This window comes from Corythoichthys intestinalis, chromosome 6 (genome assembly GCF_030265065.1).
Source record: "Corythoichthys intestinalis isolate RoL2023-P3 chromosome 6, ASM3026506v1, whole genome shotgun sequence".
NCBI lineage: Eukaryota > Metazoa > Chordata > Actinopteri > Syngnathiformes > Syngnathidae > Corythoichthys > Corythoichthys intestinalis.
The window spans coordinates 15,693,200-15,713,720 of NC_080400.1; the positions used below are offsets into that span (position 1 = coordinate 15,693,200).

Sequence of the window (20,521 nt, forward strand, 5' to 3'; positions counted from 1 at the left end):
TTCTACAGTCTGTCCATTGTGTTCAGGTTGAACCTGCTCTCATCCGTGAAGAGCAGAGGGCTCCAGTGGTGTAGTTGCAAATTCTGGTGGTCTATGGCAAACGATCAAGCTCTATGCTGCTGGGCAGTGGGCACAGGGCCCACTACAGGACATTGGGCCCTCAGGTCACCTTCATGGAGCCTGTTTCTGACTGTTTGGTCAGAAACATCCACACTAGTTGTCTACTGGAGGTCATTTTGTAGAGCACTGGCAGTGCTCATCTTGTTGCTCCTTGCACAAAGGAGCAGATACCGATACTGTTAAGGGTTTAAAGACCTTGTACGGATCTGTCCAGCTCTCCTGAAGTAACTAGCTGTCTCCTGGAATCAACTCTATGCTCTTGAGACTGTGCTGGGAGACAGAGCAAAAGTTCTTGCAACGGCACATTTATTGATTATTTATTGTTGTGCCATCCTGGAGGAGTTGGACTACTTGTTCAACCTCTGCAGCGTCCAGGTTACGCACCATGCTACCAGCGGAGAAGTTGATCCAAAGCAAATGAAAAACTACAGCAGCAGAAAGACAGTAAAAAAATAAGCCAAAAAAGAACTCGAAAACCATTCCTGTTTTGGGGGGGCTTCTCATTGTTGCCCCTCTGATAGACCTGTTGTTGATTTCAGTAACAACAAAGCAGCTAAAGCCAATTAACGACCCGTTCTTCTACTTAACTGGCCAGATTAAGATCCCAGAAGTTTGACTGATACAGTGGGGCAAATAAGTATTTAGTCAACCACTAATTGGGCTAGCCTGGTACTCCAGACTCACTGCTGTTCCAGCTATTGAGTCTGGCCACCATTAAGCGGATAAAATTTCCAGGGCAGAGCAAGCCACAGCAAACAGACAGCGGAGTGGACCAATCAGCGACGGGCGGGACGAGGGACCTGCGCGCGGAAGTAAACATACGAGGAGAACGGAGTTTATTCAACATGGCTAGCGCGAGGCAGACTGTTGTCAATGACTTGTGTTGATGTGTTTTTGGTAATCTAAAACTGATTTTACCGTGGATTGGAATATATTCTCGGCTCCCCTGTTCGCCATCTGTGTTGTTGTGTAGACGACTTCCAACGCGGAAGAGTGACGTTGCTAGTTAAGAACACGTCACACAAATAAACAAATCTGATTTGTCGATTAATTTTGTACTTGCTCGAGAGGCCGTTAATTGGCTTGGTCCCAGACTATACTCTCAGTGTTTGAAAAACACAGGGAGAAAAGTCTGGCCGTGCCAGGCAATAATTGTGCAAGTTCTCCCACTTGAAAATATTAGAGAGGCCTGTAATTGTCAACATGGGTAAACCTCAACCATGAGAGACAGAATGTGGAAAAAAAACAAAATCACATTGTTTGATTTTTTAAAGAATTTATTTACAAATCATGGTGAAAAATAAGTATTTGGTCAATGCCAAAAGTTTATCTCAAAACTTTGTTATGTACCCTTTGTTGGCAACAACGGAGGCCAAACGTTTTCTGGAACTCTTCACAAGCTTTTCACACACTGTTGCTAGTGTTTTGGCCCATTCCTCCATGCAGATCTCCTCTAGAGCAGTGATGTTTTGGGCTTTCGTTGGGCAACACGGACTTTCAACTCCCTCCACAGATTTTCTATGGGGTTGAGATCTGGAGACTGGCTAGGCCACTCCAGGACCTTGAAATGCTTCTTACGAAGCCACTCCTTTGTTGCCCTGGCTGTGTGTTTGGGATCATTTTCATGCTGAAAGACCCAGCCACGTCTCATCTTCAATGCCCTTGCTGAGGGAAGGAGATTTTAACTCAAAGTCTCTTGACACATGGCCCCATTCATTCTGTCCTTCACACAGATCAGTCGTCCTGGTTCTTTGCAGAGAAACAGCCCCAAAGCATGATGTTTCCACCCCCATGCTTCGCAGTGGGTATGGTGTTCTTCGGATGCAATTCAGGATTCTTTCTCCTCCAAACACAAGAACCTGTGTTTCTACCAAAAAGTTCTATTTTCGTTTCATCTGACCATAACACATTCTCCCAGTTATCTGGATCATCCAAATGCTCTCTAGCGAACTGCAGACGGGCCTGGACATGTAATTTCTTCAGCAGGGGGACACGTCTGGCAGTGCAGGATTTGAGTCCCTGGCGGCACATTGTGTTACTGATAGTAGCCTTTGTTACTGTGGTCCCAGCTCACTGTAGGTCATTCACTAGGTCCCCCCGTGTGGTTCTGGGATTTTTGCTCAACGTTCTTGTTATCATTTTGACGCCATGGGGTAAAATCTCGCATGGAGCCCCAGATTGAGAGAGATTATCAGTGGTCTTGTATGTCTTCCATTTTCTAATCATTGCTCCCACAGTTGATTTCTTAACACCAAGCGTTTTACCTATTGCAGATTCAGTCTTCCCAGCCTGGTGCAGGTCTACAATTTTGTCTCTGGTGTCCTTTGACAGCTCTTTGGTCTTGGCCATAGTGGAGTTAGGAGTGTGACTGACTGAAGTTGTGGACAGGTGTCTTTTATACCGATAATGAGTTAAAACAGGTGCCATTAATACAGCTAACGAGTGGAGCCTCGTTAGATCGCGTTAGAAGTTAGACCGCTTTGACAGCCAGAAATCTTGCATGTTTGTAGGTGACCAAATACTTATTTTCCATTCTAATTTGGAAATAAATTCTTTAAAAATCAAACTGTTTTTTTTCCCACATTCTGTCTCTCATGGCTGAGGTTTACCAATGTTGACAATTACAGGCCTCTCTAATCTTTTCAAGTAGAACTTGCACAATTTGTGGTTGACTAAATACTTATTTGCCCCACTGTATGTTGCAATTGTTGAGATAATTATAAATGAGTTTATTATACATTTGCTCAAATTGATTATTGCTGCAATGAAGAAATGCTTTGCTCGCAATTAAAAAATGCTTTGCTTTGCTAAGACCGGCTCAAACCGGCCTGTTACATCAGGCCGCAGAAGATGGAAGTAACAGCAGAAGATGAGACTGTTGCAGTCGACTGATAAGTGACTTGCGTAAATGTATTGCCATTAACACATTTGTATTTACACTTTACCTACATGCACAGAACAACCAACACTTTGCTCCCCTTGTGCTTTTAAGGTTGTCACCACCATTTAGCTAGGGGTCTTTGAACAAAATAAAAAGAAAGGGAACCGAGAGGTGGGTTTAGAACATAGAATGGAATCGTATCTTAGTATTATATTGAATAGTTTCCCTCCGTTCTCCTTGCAAGCTGTTCAAATTAATTGAATGCCTTCTCTCCTTGTTTTATGTAAGTATATAAATGTCCTCGTAAGGATGAACTTGACGGCTATACTCTGATTAAAAAGTGTTCAATTTTTTTTTAGCAATGTATAAATGGTATTTTTCATCATGATGCAATAAATCAAATCCCTGCTACAGATTTATTTACCAAAAATTTAAGAAAATTACACTGGCCACTATTACAGTGTATCCAAATCCTAAAATTACCTGGGATGAGGCTGTCGTTGTACAACCAAGCTGGCGGGAGGGACTGGATTTGCTCTTGTTGTGGATACACACCAACACCTGCTGTTGAAATCAAACACACACACACAGCGCTATTTGTTTTAGTATCAGCCTTGGAGGGGATTATGAGTTGCTAAGTCTCTTGGCAGCTGAGCCCCTGCTGGTATCCAAAACTCAACAAAAATCATGTCTGGAAAATTCGGTGCAGATGTAACACAAGAAACATCCCGGAATCAATTACCAGAGAAGACTTGAGATTCAACAGCTTTTAAATAGAACAGAAAATACACATGTCCGTGTTAGTTCAAAGCAGGCAGCATACAGCAGCGGGCATTTGCACAAGATCCCAAACAATTAATGCTGAATACCTGAAAAAAAAAATGTAGCAAAGATGTGATAAAGGTTTGAAGTCAAGGTGAACAAAGCTTAGACAAAAGTGACAGTAATCAGAAAGAACGTCATCCTGGTTGGATTGGATTGAATGTAAAAAAACATGTTCAATAAAATTGATGGCAGAGTAGAAAAAGCCAGAAAGATGCGGTTTAAGTGGCAGAATCAGCTGCAGGTTTCAGAATAAATAAGCACTTTTCTCACCCCTCTGACCACTGCTTTGAGAGGAGGGATTGGCAGCAGTTGGCACCACGTCGGGCCCCGAGGCAGTGGCCTCGGGTGGTATTTGCATGACGAAGACGGACTGAAGATTCAAGTCCGCGGAGGCCGTGGCCCAGTTCCTGGCCTTACTGCTGCTCTGAAACTGGGCGGAAACTCTAGCTCTGGGACTCATTTCAGTCAACGTCTGCCTGGGTTTAAAGTTCAAGTGGGCCGTCTTGTCAGCGGTGAGGTCGCAAGAGGAGAAAAGCTTCTCTTCCAGAGAGGGGCCTAGAGATGGGATGAATCGGGGGAGTGGGGACCAGCTTTTCCATCAGCCAACATGCTTCTTTCATTTAAAGCAGCTGTTATGTGCTAGCTAGACATTTGTTTCTAGTTTCTATGTAAATGAGGCAGTTAGTTGCCTGTAATATAAGCCTTTGCTCAGCAATTCATTTCTAGGAGACATTTTAAAATGTAAAATATATTCCACAACCTAGTACTGGTTCACACTCTGTTTCCTTAGGATTGGCTATAACCGTTTTTTTGGACTAAGATGCTACTTTCTCTCCCTTTGAACCCTGCCAATTTAAAGACGAAGCAGCTAATTTATGGATTTTTTCAGCTTAAACCCATCAAGCTTATTTGTTGAAAATCTATCAGTGTCTACCTACTAGCACATATGTTCAATTAGCCAACAATAATCTTGATTTTCTGAAAGTAGCAACATGGGCTCAGTTTTCGAATACACCGTTAGCTATGTTGCTTACATAGCATTGCTACATTTGTGAGAAAGCGAGTTATTTACACATACATCCCGAGTTGTTGTCAAGAGAAGACAATTGCTGCCAATACAGAATCAATTAAGACAAAAAAAAAAAAAAAAGTCACAAAGGTGCTATGTTAGCACAATGTTAATCGAATTCTTTAGGCACTATAGGGATTATATTTCCAGCGAAGGCTCCTTCTGATGCTTGGTGCCATTACAGAAGAACAAATTAATGTTAGCTATGAGTGATTTGATAGAATTTTTTAAAAAATAAAACATTTTTACAGAAAACAAATAATTGAAAAAATAGTATAGCCACAGTTCACTAAACTTTAGTTGCCAAAGCTGCTATACTAGCACTCCGTTAGCTGAGTTTGTTAGTCACCTTTGGTAGCCTACAGAGGCACTGTCTGATGCTTGGTGTCATGAGAGAAGAACAAATTAAGTTTAGCCATGAGTCTTTTGAGATATTTAAAAGGGACAGACATCCACAGCATGCTACGACAAAGCTGCTACGTTAGGGCTAGTGCTGACAGCCGTTAAACCTGAAATCATTAAGTAATTGGGAATTTCAAAAGGAGTCGGATTCACTGCAAGCTAACAATACAAGTTAGACGTCAATTTTATTTTTTTCTTCTTTGTATGCTTTGGGCATGGTAACCATGTAATGAAATACCCTATATAAGTACTGTCCATTTACCATTAATTGTAGTAGTGCTGCATAAGCCTGTCGCGATACGCAATAAGTCAAATTAGCGTACGGTAAATATAAAAAAGGGCGGTAATTTTCCCGGCTGCAATTTATCGCTGCGTGAGTGTGTGCATACATTTGTGCGTGTGTGTGCACTCGGCACATATGCGTGTTGATTGCATATGAGTAGCTTTCACAGATGTTTATTGGCTAGCAACACGCCGTAGAATTAAAGTTCAGACATACAAAATAAACACTTTTATATTAGACATTGTAAAACGTTAGCATCGCAACATTGAGGCTAATGGAAAAAAGACAATGTACTAACCACTTTAGTCTGCTATAAAACATTGGCAGTCTTCTCCACAACGCAAAATTGCGGTTAAAAAGTGACACTTCAAACATGAAAACTCGCTGGATTAAAGAATTTGCAGGCGATGCAAACAAAAGAAAAAAAATCTATTACTGACACCATATGCTTGACGAAAGCGAAGTGCACTCTGTTTTTGTTAGTTTTTTATATAGTGTAAAGCTTTCGGTTAGTGGCTTAGCAAACGTACTTCCGGTGAACATTTCAAAATAAAAGCAGGTCATGTTCAGATTTCTGGGGGCAATTGCATATACTTCAGACTCTACACTAAAACTACATTTAAAATGACACCCATTATAAAAAATCTGATTGGCAATGATAATATGATGTAAAAAATGATCATAATTTGGGTTCAAATTTGTTGCATGCGCACTTTGCAGGACAAGATGACAGTCATTTTGGATCAAATTGGCACTTTTAGTGGGCTCTAATTGGCAGACAACAAAAATTACATTGTGTTTCTCACCTATTTCATATCCTGCATCTAACTTGCTTTAAAATGAGTCATTAGGCATATATTTTTTAAATATTTATACATTTTAATATAGTTTGTGTTTTATTTAAGAATAACAATTTATTGCATTTGAATAGGTGATTTATTTGGATGTATTGTCAATATATTCGTGGTTGAACAGGTTGAAAAAAACAGGCATAATATCGCATATCTGCAATAATTTATGAAACAATATATCGTCTACTAAAATTTGTTATTGCGACAGGCCTACAATGAAAATCGATTAACTTCTGTATTTGGCTGCTTCGAGGATTTGTTAAATTAGAGTGGGGTTGCAATGGTTTGTTTTGCATTTAGTTTTATTGATTTGGGTGGCAAAAGTGAATAAGAGATAACACATCTAACATAGCTGGATCCAGCTGCTCTCTGTTAAGACCAACATAAGGTTGTAAGTTTTTGTTTGAGCCAATATGATTGTTTATGCATTCTAATTTAGTTTAGAGCTATATTTCGCAGTTTTTGTAGAAATATGTGTGTGAACGATTTGTTAAGATCATTGTTAAAAAAAACAAAAAAACTTGTAGCATTTTATAGCATTTAAGCTGATTTTTGCTATGCAAGTTAGCTATTGTTGTTTTGTTGTACTTCGATCCTTTTTTATTTTTTTTTATACTGTTTGAGGTTAAGCTCAGGTATTTTAATTCATTTTTAAATGCATTTATTGCTCTTGTGAAATGGAAGTGCAATTCTGAAAAAACACTCAAGAAATATATTTTGTATTCACATTTAACGCTCTTTTGAAAGTGCAATCTTAGAAAGCCATTGTTTTACATCTCCTAAAATTTATTCTGCACCGCATTAAATCAGGGGTAGGGAACCTTTTTGACCAAGAGAGACAAAAAACCCCAACATATTTTAAAATTTGATTCCACGAGAGCCATACAGTGTGTGTGTGTCTATATACTGTATGTAAATATATATATGCACAGTATTATTTACATATTCTGTGTCCAGCTTGTCCAAGTCAGCTTTGTGATCAGTTTTTTTTTTTCGTGAGCGCATTTAAACGCATCATGCGGGAGAGCAAGGGCACGCTCGGCTTTTACGAGCAATCGCTGAGTTGTGATCGAAATAAATCTTTAGACAACAACAGAAGCCTGACATCGTTACATGGTATGTTTAAAATCGTTGCGCACTCACCACTTGGAAAATAACAAATAGAATCATGGTGTGGCACTGCATATATTTTCTGAAGGTGTAAAACGGCAACCAGGGAACTCGACAATTTTGACAGACGAAAAAGTCATGGAAGTCAAACTGATTGTGCACCTCTATGACTTGAGGTATCACACAGTTCACTTTCGTGGTTTATTTTTTCCTCTACGCATTATTATATACTCCAGATCGCTCGGCATTGAGCTGGGAGGGGCCAGCCCCGCTTCCGGTTGAGCAGAGATTTAAAGCGCAAGACGGGCTCGGTACTTACGCCTAGCTCAGTACTTCTCAAATGGTGGGGCGCAGAGCGATGCCAGGGGTGGCGCGAGTGACCTCGGGGAACATGCTTTTTTTTTTTTTTTTTTTTTTGCCGTACTAGAATAAAGTGTACTTGCACATCCACTCCGTGGGTGGCAGTGGCGCTCTCATTTTCATAGTGCGTGCAGTATTTTTGAAGTAAGCAAGAGCACACGGAAGAGACTCATGCAGAGCTGGCCTCACGCAGCGACCCACGGTCTTCTCCGGTTCTCACGTGTCCGGCTGAGAAGTGCCGTTTTCGGCTTGGGATCGTCACGACCACCGCCCTCACCTACGGTTCGCCCTCGGCCGCCGAGAATGCGCTTTTTTTCGGGCCGTTTGCCTTTTGGCTTTGACTTTTAATACAGTGGGAAATGAGGAAAGACCACTGTTTACTGAGTCTAAAAATGATTATAGCGGAGAGTCTGAAGCCAAATCAGTTAAGACGCCACTTAAAGACATTAGACCTCAATCTCATTGATAAGCCGCTTGATTGTTTTTCAGCGAAAACGTGCCGAATATTGCCAATTGTCACAATCGTCCCGCTTTGTCAGTGTTATATCAGTAAACCAGTGAGCACTGTGGTGAATCAGCGAAAATAAAAACTTTCCTTCTGTCCAAAGACACCCCCCCCCCCCCCAATTCAGTTTTGTTTTTTCGATCAATTTTTTTGGCATGTTGTCCTGAAGAGTAAATGTTTCTAATCAATTTAAATTTGTTATTATTTACTGATTTTATTACATTTTATTTTTCAGTATCAAATGGTCAAAAATGTACCTTGAGTGTATTTTTACAGTTTGGATGTGCCTTTTTTTTTTTTTTTTTTTTTTTTTACCTTAGGCAAATTGATGCGCTATAAGTCTTTTCTGTTACAAGCAAAACAATGTTAATAAAGTTATACTTTATTATAAGTTGATCTATGTTACTTTTTTTCTTTGATAGAAAAAAAGGACACAATGTTAGGCTGAGGCGTACTTATAATCGTAATATTATAGACAAATGATACTATTTACAGTGGCGGCAGAGAGTTGGGGGGGGGGGGGGGGGCGCGAAACATTTACGTCTTCCTTGGGGGGGCGTAACAGAAAATAATTGAGAAGCACTGGCCTAGCTCCGTGCAATCTGCGACAGGACGACCACCCATGGGCACTGAATGAGGCATATTATTGCGAATCATGTTTGAAGGTTCGAGAAAAATGTGTGAATGGACCATCAGCTCATCACAGCTCGTTCATGTCAAATGAGCCGACCGGTTCCCTATTTAAAATTAAGGGTTGGCGGAGAGCCAGATGTACTCATCAAAAGAGCCAGATATGGCTTGCGAGACAAAGGATCTCGACCTATGCATTAAATGTTCTTAAACCGATTGCTTGATTATTCGAACCAACTTATAGATGAATCGATTATAGAGCTGCAGCTATCGATTATTTTAGTAGTCGATTAATCGACGAACTCGTTAGTTCAAATATTCGAGTAATCGGATAAGGAACATGAAAAATTAAAATACCTGGGATAAGCCTCAAACGGTATAAAAAAAATAAATGAGGATCGATGTACAACAAAAGAACAACTGGCTAACTTACATAGCATATCTTAAATGCTATAAAATACTAATATTTTTTCATCAATGCTCCTAACAAATGGTTCAGACTCATATTCCCACAAAAAAACGACTAAATATACGTATAAACTAAATTACAGATGCATTAAAAAACATTAGCCCAAACAAAAACTTAGCTAACATTGGTCTTAACAGGGAGCAGTTGGATTCAGCCATGTAAAATGAGGCAGACCAGAGGGCAGTGTTCCCACCCTAATCTATAAAACTAAATGTAAACACTTTCAAAATAAACCATTACAATGCCAATTTAATTTAATTAAACGAATACTCGAAGCAACAAAATTTTATTCGAATATTTTTTTCTTATCGAATACTCGAGTTAATCGATTAATCTGTGCAGCACTTATTGATTACTTAAATAATCGATAGCTGGAGCCCAAAATTGTAGTGACTTGGAAAATTGTTTCTGGTTTAAGACTGGCTGTGAACACACCAGATGGCCTTGTCTCAGTTTGGCTGTGTGATGTTAATTTGGTAATAAAGTCATTTTTGATCAATCAATTCTTACTTTGAAGCAATTTTCAAATACCCATATTATAATCAGGTGCTAGTTATGTGCGTTTGAATTTCCAATATGTCTCTCAAACCCAAGAAATAAATGTGGCTAATTTATGAAAGAATGGAAAGTGAGCAATAGAAGAAAAATTACCTTGAAATGAAGTTTGAGAGCTGCTGCTGATGGCAGTGTGTGGAGGAAGTGCAGCAGTGGGAAGGGACACAGAGGAAGGGAGGGAAGGGTGCACTTGAGGGGAAAGGAGCGAGGGTTCGGAACCGACAGGGCCCTGAACAAAGTCGCTAAACTCCTCGTCCCCCTCAGGGAAAACAGTCATGGCAGGTGCGGCCATGACGGGCCTGCGGGAGGACGTCACACCAGACGAGGAGGAAGAGGAGGAGGAGGCAGACCCTTGAAAGTCACTAAATTCATCATTGTCCTCAGATAAAGGTGGGGGGACAGACGGGGTGGTGACAGAGGAGTGGGGTGATGGTGATGATGATGAAGACGACAAGTCTGAAAGAATGAATAAATTGTAATGATGGATACAGCATATTAAAAAAACACACACTAAAAAGAATAAATGAACTCATTGGTCGCCGGTGAAAGATATCCAACCCACTTGAAATGTAGGCTGGGCATCCCAGTCAAAATGGATTGGATGTCTGTCACGATCAATGAGTTAGTATGTCTCTGGTGGCATTTTTTAACCCTAAACCTTTGCTGAATAACAAATTGGGCTAGCCTGGTACTCCAGACTCACCGCTGTTCCAGCTATTGAGTCTGGCCACCATTAAGCGGATAAAATTTCCATGGCGGAGCAAGCCACAGCAAACAGACAGCGGAGTGGACCAATCAGCGACGGGAGGATGTGAAGTTAGAAACGCGACGCGGGGCTTGCGTGCGGAAGCAAACATACGAGGAGAGCGGAGTTTATTCAACATGGCTAGCGCGAGACAGACTGTTGTTAATGACGTGTGTCGATGTGTTTTTGGTAATTTAAAACTGATTTTACCGTGGATTGGAACATATTCTCGGCTCTCCTGTTCGCCATCTCTGTTGTTGTGGAGACGACTTCCGACACGGAAGAGTGACTTTGCTCGTTAAGAACACGTCACGCAAATAAACAAATCTGATTTGACGATTGATTTTGTTGTTAATGAGCCGGGTCCCAGACTATTCTCTCAGTGTTTGGAAAAATACAGGGAGAACAGTCTGGCCGTGCCAGGCAAAAATTGGGCATCCGGGAAAAGTTGCGACATCATCAAGGTGAACATCTGCATGCAATCCAATGGCGAAATCAGCGGCTATTTCATGGGATATATCGGACTTTTTGGGAGGAAATTTGTTCGAGGAACAATGAGAGACACATTGAACAGTGAGAGGAGCTTGCAGACTGGGTCAGTTTGAAAAGCTACAGTACTGTGCAAACGTTTTAGGCAGGACACCTGCTGTATATATTTTTTTTTAATTATTAAATTTATTAGGATCGTGGAAGCTTCCACTTGGGGAAAATATATACATACAGTATATCCGGTATATACATAATATAATAAAAATATACAGTACTGTGCAAACGTTTTAGGCAGGTGTCCTGCCTAAAACGTTTGCACAGTACTGTATATGACAGTTGAGATGGGTCGCTCACCGCTAATAAGATTTGGACAATCTATATATGGTAGGTGAGGATAAATTGCCTCTTGATTGAAAGCAGGGCATGGCGAATTTTATTTGTATGGCACAGGTCAACATAACAGTCGCAAGACACAGTATAATAGTAAGTACTAGGAGTGGTAACCTCTTGGTACCTCACGATACGATACAATTTGTGATACACAGCTCACGATAACGATGATCTGACGATATGGCGATACGATTATTGATACATTGGTCGGAAAATCATTCTAGGATATTCTACAAACAACTAATAAACAGAAAAAACAAGCTTCTGCTGTGAATTGGATTGATTTTATCACAAGTAGATGTTCAATCCATTTGAACTGGGAGGGATGGCAGCGAATGAACATTCGTTCCTTCGCGCTGCCATTCGCTGCCACTTCAAACGAACTAAACGTCTATGGCCGGTAGTAGCAGCCAATGCCAGGCAATGAGGTAATTTTTGGCCATTTTAGGTCATTTACCTGTTAATTTTCAGTAACTTCCTGTTGATTCTGGGGTATTTTACGGGTCACTTCCTGTTTATTATGAGTTACAGAACAAGAAGTGATCTGGGAATCACCCAACTGAATAGGCAGTGACTCAAACTCAACACTCAATGACCTGTAAATGCCCTAAAATGAACAACAAGTGACCTGTAAATACCCTGAAAATCGGACAGAATGACTGTGAATGCTTTGATTTCGAAAGAACGAACGTTCCCAGTCTAAGACACTGAGACACTATTATGGTGGGAGATTTTGGTAGCAACTTGTTGGTTATTTTTATTTGTTTTTTTTTTTTTTTTTAGACATTGACACCGTTTTAAAACGATATCTCGAGTCTTGGCAGGAGCATATCGATAACCTTTTGGGATATCAAGTATCACGATATATCACCATTTCGATATTTTGTCACACCCCTAATAAGTACCGTAATTTTCGGACTATGAGACACACCTGACTATAAGCCGCCACCCACTAAACTTGACATGAACACAGCATTTGCTCATAGATTAGCTGCACCGGACTATAAGCCGCAGCTGTCCTCACTGTAATATGGAATATTTAAAACAAAAGATATTAACCGGTAACACTATCTGACATCGTTGTCATAAGACTCATAAGACTGTCATAATTATAACATGACACTGGCATGAGCATTAACGAATGCTTCTGTCATTTAGTATCATCCAGCAAATTATCTCACTTGGATGGATGTAAAAGATCCGAGCAAGAAATAAATGGAGTGAGTGACAACGTTTGCCAGATGACACTTAATGACATCTGCCAAAGCATTCATTAATGCCTATGACAGTATCATGTCATAATTATGATAGTGTTATGACAGTGTTACCTAAAACAACACAAAACCAATTTTAAAGCAATAAAACTGGCCACTGGAGGGCAGTAACGCAATTGGTAAGACCACCCCCAACCCTATTCAACCAGTACAACTTTATTGTGACCGTGCTAGTAAGTTAGCAGAGCCCCTACGCAGGCTTGCTGCTCAGGTCCCCCGCATGCTCGAGTGTCCTGCATGGAAACGCGCACGGCCAAACCAGTTCCCCCCCAGGAACACAAGTTCCCCAGGCGAACGAGACAGTGGTCACCACAAATAAAAGAGACCAAAAAAAAATCCATCTTTACGAGACAGTCTGCAGTGGGGGAAAAGTTTAACCGCTGTCGCAGCCACCAAACGTCATCTCTCAGTTAGGTAAGTGTGAATAAATTGTTACTTTGCTATCAAAAGCTCCATTTGGCTGGTTGTTCATGTTATTTTGTAAAAGGAAAACATTATTCAGATGTTTGGGATGTAACTGAAGCAAAAAATAGCCGTGTTAAAGTCAAAGTTTTGTTTGAAATTTTTGTGTTTACAAAAAGCTCATTTTCTCAGTTTTTTCATCAGAAATTGGAAAATTGCTCAAACTAAGCTATTTTCTAACGCTGATTTCTAAAGAATGGAAAAAGATATGAACTTACTTTTTTCTGCTGAAAGAAGAGAGTCTAATCTTTCTTTTGGTGGGCTCCATGTTCATATAGCAATAGAACAGAATTTTCTGTGGGCCTTGCAAACTCAGTCAAAATCCAGTAAAACGGCCGGGAGCGAAGGGCCTTGCTCCGGTGAAAGTGGATGTGTTAAAGGCTAGTAAATGCTGTTATGAATGTTTCCCACAAGCTACGAGAGTTAACTCCACCGTGTTTAGTGTGTCTAGCGGTGGTAAAAAAAAAAAAAAAAAAGCGGAAATTAGACAATAATTCAATTATTTTTGTTCTCATGATAATTATGTTGAGTTGTTGTCACCTGAAGGACTGCATTTCTTTTAATTGTATTTAGAATATTTCATTATACCGTATTTTTCGGACTATAAGTCACAGTTTTTTTTCATAGTTTGGCTTGGGGTGCGACTTATACTCAGGAGCAACTTATGTGTGAAATTATTAACACATTAGGATATCATTTCATATGTTATTTTGGTGTTTTGGAGTGACACCGATGGTTTGGTAAACTTATTAGCATGTTCTTTATGCTAGTTATCTGAATAACTCTCAATAGCTATGGCCTCGTTCGCGTTCTGCCTTTGGCAATGTGTGTTAAATTGTATTATTGACTTTTTTTATATTGAAATGCATGCTTTTAGTTTGTGGCACTTTCACGCCCAAGTGGGGGCGCACTCGCACTTGTTTACGCGAAGAAGAGCGCTCACACGCCAGAAGAAGACTGAAAGCTACGCAGCGTCTCTGAGCGAGTGGGCGGGAGAAAGAGAGAAACTCGGCTGCGAACCTACATTGTTTATGCTTGTAAAATATTTCTACAGAAGCAACGCCTGTGTGTATCATCTTTTCTGCTGTTGTTGTGAGTTTTCGGACACTTACAGCCAGTTGTGTGGTTGTTCGAACGATGTGCTAATGCTAGCGAATGCATGCTTACCGTTTGTGTCATTGCTGTAATAGCACCTAATCATGATTTATTTACGTTGATGGGAACCTGTTTGTTATCGAGGACGAAATTGATTCAGCAAATTATACGGATGTCCATCATCGTCATTTGGCTCGCTGTATAGCCAGGACCGAGCCGTAGCGTCCTGGTGAGGACAGTATATTCGCATTTCGTTGTTCATGCATCATGTAACATCATACTGTACACTTATTCATCATGTTGTTCTCTATTGTATATTTATATCAAATTGCCTTTCAAGATGACATATCTGTTCTGTGTGTTGGATTTTATCAAGTAAATTTCACCCAAAAATGCGACTTATACTCCGGTGCGACTTATATATGTTTTTTTTCTCTTCGTTGGGCATTTTATGGCTGGTGCGACTTAACTGTGTGCTCGGGTGCGACTTATAGACTGAAAAATATGGTACTTATGTTCCAATTTGCTAATATGTTGTTTTGAAAACTAAAAATCCTGTTCCATGGAAAAAAACTTCTCAACACATATTAGAGCTCTAATAGCAATAACGTGATGCCATGAAACAGTGATATTTTTGCTTAAGGTTATCATAATGGAAGAATCTCATACCGGCACATGCCTATTTGATATCTTAAAAAAAAAAAAAAAAAAAAATCATTCGAGTTACAAAAAAAACCACACTAAAATGCAACCTCGTAGGATCTCTAAATTTTCAGAGCGTTACAGAAAGGGCAAAAAAAAACAAAAAAAAACCCCACGACAATTAAAATCTTACCAGGATTCATCATTCTTCATTCACGATTCAATCCAAAAACAATATTTTGGGGAAGCAAAACAAGTTAGAGGAAAGCTGAAACCAAAATGTAAAAATCTGTAATGGTCGAATTTGCAAAGGCCGAACAAGCAAACACTTCATGTGGTATATTAGGGCATTGTATAATGAGCATGAAAGTGAACCTCTACCTGGCTTCTTGCTCTGAGAAGATGGCGTGGGGTGCATCTTGGCGTCCCTGCTGAAACCGTCCAGATTGCCCTTTATCGCCTCCAGGGCGTCGTCCCGGCTTTTCTCCCCCGTCTGGGTAAAGAAATACATTAAAAAAAAAAAAAAAAATAGCAAAACACGAGAGATTGCAGAAGGTCTTTTTGTCTCACCTTGGGTTTGACGCTACTGAGCAGCCTGAGCTTCTGCTTCTGCTCCTCAAACTGTCGCCGTTTCCTGTCCTCCTCCAGCATCTTCTGCTGCTGCTCCAGACGCCTTCTACAAGCAATAAAGAGGCATTGTAGCGCAGACACCCTTGAGAACGACAATCTATTAATAGACCAAAGACATTCTTGTTGAAAAGAGTGGAAAGCAGACTTTTGTCATTTCATTCAACGGGCTGGCAGGAAATGATGAAATACATTTTAAAAGATTATCTTCCTATTGTGGTAATGCTTTGACAAATTGAAAACATCCCATATGATACTGTTTCTATATGACACCAAACAGGGGTTAATTTGTGTTGGATCCTGCCGGAACAAGAGTCGGCACCTCTTGATTTTGGCCTCCGGGACTCATTTGGGCAGTTCCGCCACCTCTGGTGTATAGAAAATAATAATAATATAAAAATGTTTTTTTAAAAATGTATAAACAATAACATGCATAAATTCATTTACAGAACAAATCCCAAGAATTGCATGTTGTAATTAACGTTGTAAGTAGAGGTACAACTGTATTTATTTGAATTAACAATTAATATTTTGATTACAATATTTTATATCAGAATATTTGAATGATAAGGGATAAGACGACGAAAATATATATTTTTTTTTAAATGGAAAAAAGTAATAATTTCCTTATTAAATTTAAGTGAAAAAAGTTCACTCATTGTTTGCCACTGAAAATGGTTTTGATTTAATCGCTGACAGCTCCCCCCAGTTCTAATGGATTGGACTTGTTTTTTTTAAAAAAAAAAAAAAAAAAAAAAAAAAAAAAAAAAAAAAAAAGGGGGTACAAGTTTCTTACTGGTGCTCCTCAGCCATTTGCTTCTGCATGTCTGGGGTGTACGGTGGGCCAGCAGGTCTCATGCCCATGAACTGGGGCTGGGCCAAAAACGGCATCCCAGGGGTCTGCATCCCGATCGCCATCCCTGCCTGTAACATATATTATGCCCTTTATCTGAAACTCCATACTTTGAGAAACAGGCAGTATAGCCCGGTGTCTCCGGGCATACTACCTGAGCTGGGTAAAGTCCGGGCTTCCCCAAGAATTTTGGTCACCAATTCAATGATTCCACACTTACCACCATAGGGCACTAATTGTTTAATTTTTCTCCGCTGAAAAATGGTTGGAGTTTTAAAAAATGAGTCTCAATGTCACATTACAGGACTAAATGAAGACCATGTAATTCTAAGGGCCCAATCACAGACAGTCCCATAGATTTGATGTACCAGACTTGCGTGACTTTTGACTTTATGATGCCGGAGTTTCGGCCGCCATTTTGTCTCCAGCTGTTGTTGTTGTTGTTATTTTAAAGTCACGTAAACAGTAGAGGTGGGAATCTTTGGGCACCTAACGATTCGATTACGATTCGGAGGCTACGATTCGATTATAAATCGATTATTGATGACACCCCCCTCCCCAAGCTATTAGCTGCCTTTAATGTTTCGAACATTAGTTACAAAAATTGTACAAAAAGCCTCTCAGGCTTAAATAAACGACTATTTCAGTACAAAAACTCTACAAAAAGCCTCTCAGGCTTAAATAAACGACTATTTCAGTATCAAGTTAACAGTTCAAAACGGTAAATAAAATACTCATGTCCCCATTCTGTATCAGCAGCTTTAAACTACATTCAATTAATTTAATGTTGTGAATTAACAGTTAAAATTGCTGAAGTTGCTCCCGTTATTCCATAATTTCCCTTCTGTCTACTTTCAACACGTGAAAGTTTTAAAAGTGTTTAAAGGATAGATTCAAGTCAAGAAGGGGATAGATTACATCTTAGCTTGCTGTCTAGCTAGGACTTAGCTTAGCTCCAACGTCTTGCAAGGACAGTACAATGACGTATATTACATGTTTTTGGATAGTTATTTTGAGATGCAGGAGGTATTTAGGGGTACAAGGGTGAATTCCGACTTACACGGAAATTCGGGTTACGTCGCCAGGTTAGGAGTGTAACTCGTTTGTAACCCGGGGACTACGTGTACATTCAAAAAACACTTTTGAAAGTAGTCCTATTAACGGTTTATAGGGGTGGAAATCTTTGGGCACCTAACGATTCGATTACGATTCAGAGGCTCCGATTCGATTATAAATCGACTATTGATACAACACAGACCCCCAACCCCCACCCCACCCCCGCTTTTAATTTTTTGAACACTAGTTACAAAATTGTTCAAAAATCCTCTCAGGCTAAACCAAACTATGGGTACTATTTCAGTATCAAGTTAACCGTTAAAAACAGTAAATACAATACTCAAGTCCCCATTCTGTATCGGCAGCTTTAAACTACATTCAATTAATTTAATGTTGTGAATCAGCCATTAAAGTTGTTCAAATTGCTCCCGTTATTCCATAATTTCCCTTCTGTCTACTTTCAACGTGAAAGTTTTAAAACTGTTTCATCATTTAAAGATAGATTCAAGTCAAGATTTTGCCAAATTGTTTTTTTTTTCGATAAAAAGTAATTAGGTTCGCTACAACAGAGCCTTCTAGAGAAGTCTACTGTTTTAAGATGGTGCCTGTTTACTAGCGCAGGAAAGTGTCATTTCGCATCTAGTACTTGGTATATGATCTAACATGGCCGTCGTCTGTCATTTCACATCTAGTTCTAGATATATGTAATATCTACCATAGCCGTATGTTTTTAGAAACTAGCAACTGGGCGCTGTTTGTAGCGGCTGACGGCCGCAGTCTGGTATCATTGTTTTTTTTTTTTTATCTAGCGGCATGAGATGAACATGATATTTACTCTCGGTCTGTTCCTCATTGCGTCCTGAAGACCGCGCTGACCGTGTTTTATTTCCGCTTTACCTGGTATAATTCAATAATCGGAATTTGGATGTTTGTGAATCGTTCTTGAATCTCCCACGGCCGATTCGCGAATAATCTAAAAATCGGAAATTTCGAAGCCTCTAACGGTTTATCAATTGTCAATTAGTCGCTCTATTGGGACACATTCCGGTGTGAAAATTTCAATGGTAACTGTAAATGATCCCAACAACAAATCTGCCAATTTTTGTTAAAATCCGACATACAGTTTGGGATCAATCGGAATTTTGGGATTTTTCTGATTTTCCGCACTATTGAAAGCTCTGCAACCTTTGAATTTCTAAAAACCACAATTGATGTGACTCTGAGTGTGGTAAATTTGGGCCATTCCTTCTGCTATTGATTTTTTCGATTATCCATTTTCAATACTTATCGAGGGTACTTCGATACAAAACCTAAGAACATTCACAGATGCCTATAGTACAAATGTGTAAATTTTCAAGAAAATCGGTCAAGCTGTTTTGGAGTCCATAGGGACCGAACTAGGAGTGGGAACCTCTTGTTACCGTACGATACGATACGATTTGCGATACAAAGATCACGATAACGATCTGACGATATGGCGATACAACAATTATCGATACATGGGTCGGGAAAACATTCTAGGATATTCTACAAACAAATAATAAACAGAAAAACAAGCTTCTGGTTGTGAATTGGAATGAGTTTATCACTAGTAGACGTCCAATCTGTTTGAACTGGGAGGGTGGCAGCGAATCATTCGCTGCCATCCCTCCCATTTCAAACGGATTGAACATCTTGGCCGTCATTGGCAGCCAATGCTAGGCAATGAGGTCATTTTGGGCCAATTAAGGTCATTTTAAAGTGGCGTTGTAATGGTTTGTTTTGAAAGTGTTTGAATTTAATTTCATTGATTCGGGTGGATACACGGCCCTCTAGTCTACCTCATTTCACATGGTGGAACCCATCTGCTCCCTGTTAAGACCAACATAAGCTATGTTTTTGTTTGAGCTAATGATTTTTTGAATGCATTCTTAATTTAGTTTAAAGGTATATTTAGCCATTTTTTGTGGGAATATTTGTCTGAGCCATTTGTAAAGAGCATTTTAAAAAAGCGTTAGCATTTTATAGCATTTAAGTTAGCGGACTTTTGCTATGTAAGTTAGCCAATTCTTCTTTTGTTGTACATAGATCCTCTTTTTCTTTTTTTTTTTTTATATACCGTGTGAGGCTCAGCTCAGGCATTTTAATTTTTTATGTCCCTTATCCAATTACTCGATTATTTGAAATAAATAGTTCACCGATTAATTAAATACTAAAATAATCAATAGCTGCAGCCCTATTTCGAATCAATGAACGTTCCCAGTCTAAATGGATTGGGCGTCGAGCACAGTCAATGGCAGCCTGAGAGTTACCTGAGACACTATTATGGTGGAAGATTTTGGTAGCAACTTGTTGGTCCCCCCCCCCCCCCTTTTTTTTTTTTTTAAACGCGGACACCTTTTTAAAACGATATCTCGATTCTTGGAAGGAGCATATCGATAACCTTTTGGGATACAAAGTAGGGGTGCACAATAATTATCGGTCCAATAATTATCGGTCCGATAATAGGAATTATGACGTCATCCCAATAAATTAGATAACAAAATATATTATCGGCTCTATTAATAATATTTTTGGCACGTGTCGGATTGGGCTTTGTGCGTTTGTTTCCACTCCTGTTTTTCCAGTATGCAAAGTTTTGTTACTGTCTTTGTTTTGTTCACTATAATATTGTTCATGTCATCATTAAAATTCTGGTTCAGTCAAAGGCAAATCTAAGCTGAATCAACCCCTAGTATTTTTGACCTACAGGTGTTCAAAAACTCAGGTGAATATACATTGAAAAATTATATATATATTAGAGCTGTCAAAATGATCGCGTTAACGGGCGGTAATTAATTTTTTTAAGG

General features: G+C 39.6%; 1 protein-coding gene across 6 annotated transcripts in view; it reads right to left on the reverse strand.

The window, feature by feature from the left end:
- LOC130917033 (synergin gamma-like) overlaps window positions 1-20,521 on the reverse strand; it is a 98,219-nt gene that overhangs the window by 63,847 nt on the left and 13,851 nt on the right. For 3 of the 6 annotated variants that reach the window (XM_057838082.1, XM_057838084.1, XM_057838085.1), the window contains exons 4-9: window positions 16,581-16,708; window positions 15,728-15,833; window positions 15,539-15,650; window positions 10,157-10,516; window positions 4,097-4,381; window positions 3,485-3,565 (exon numbers count right to left, since the gene is read on the reverse strand). In XM_057838082.1, coding sequence (XP_057694065.1) covers window positions 3,485-3,565; window positions 4,097-4,381; window positions 10,157-10,516; window positions 15,539-15,650; window positions 15,728-15,833; window positions 16,581-16,708 — 1,072 coding nt within the window. The remainder of the gene's footprint in view (window positions 1-3,484; window positions 3,566-4,096; window positions 4,382-10,156; window positions 10,517-15,538; window positions 15,651-15,727; window positions 15,834-16,580; window positions 16,709-20,521) is intronic. The other 3 variants (XM_057838083.1, XM_057838086.1, XM_057838087.1) reach the window with 3 other exon arrangements.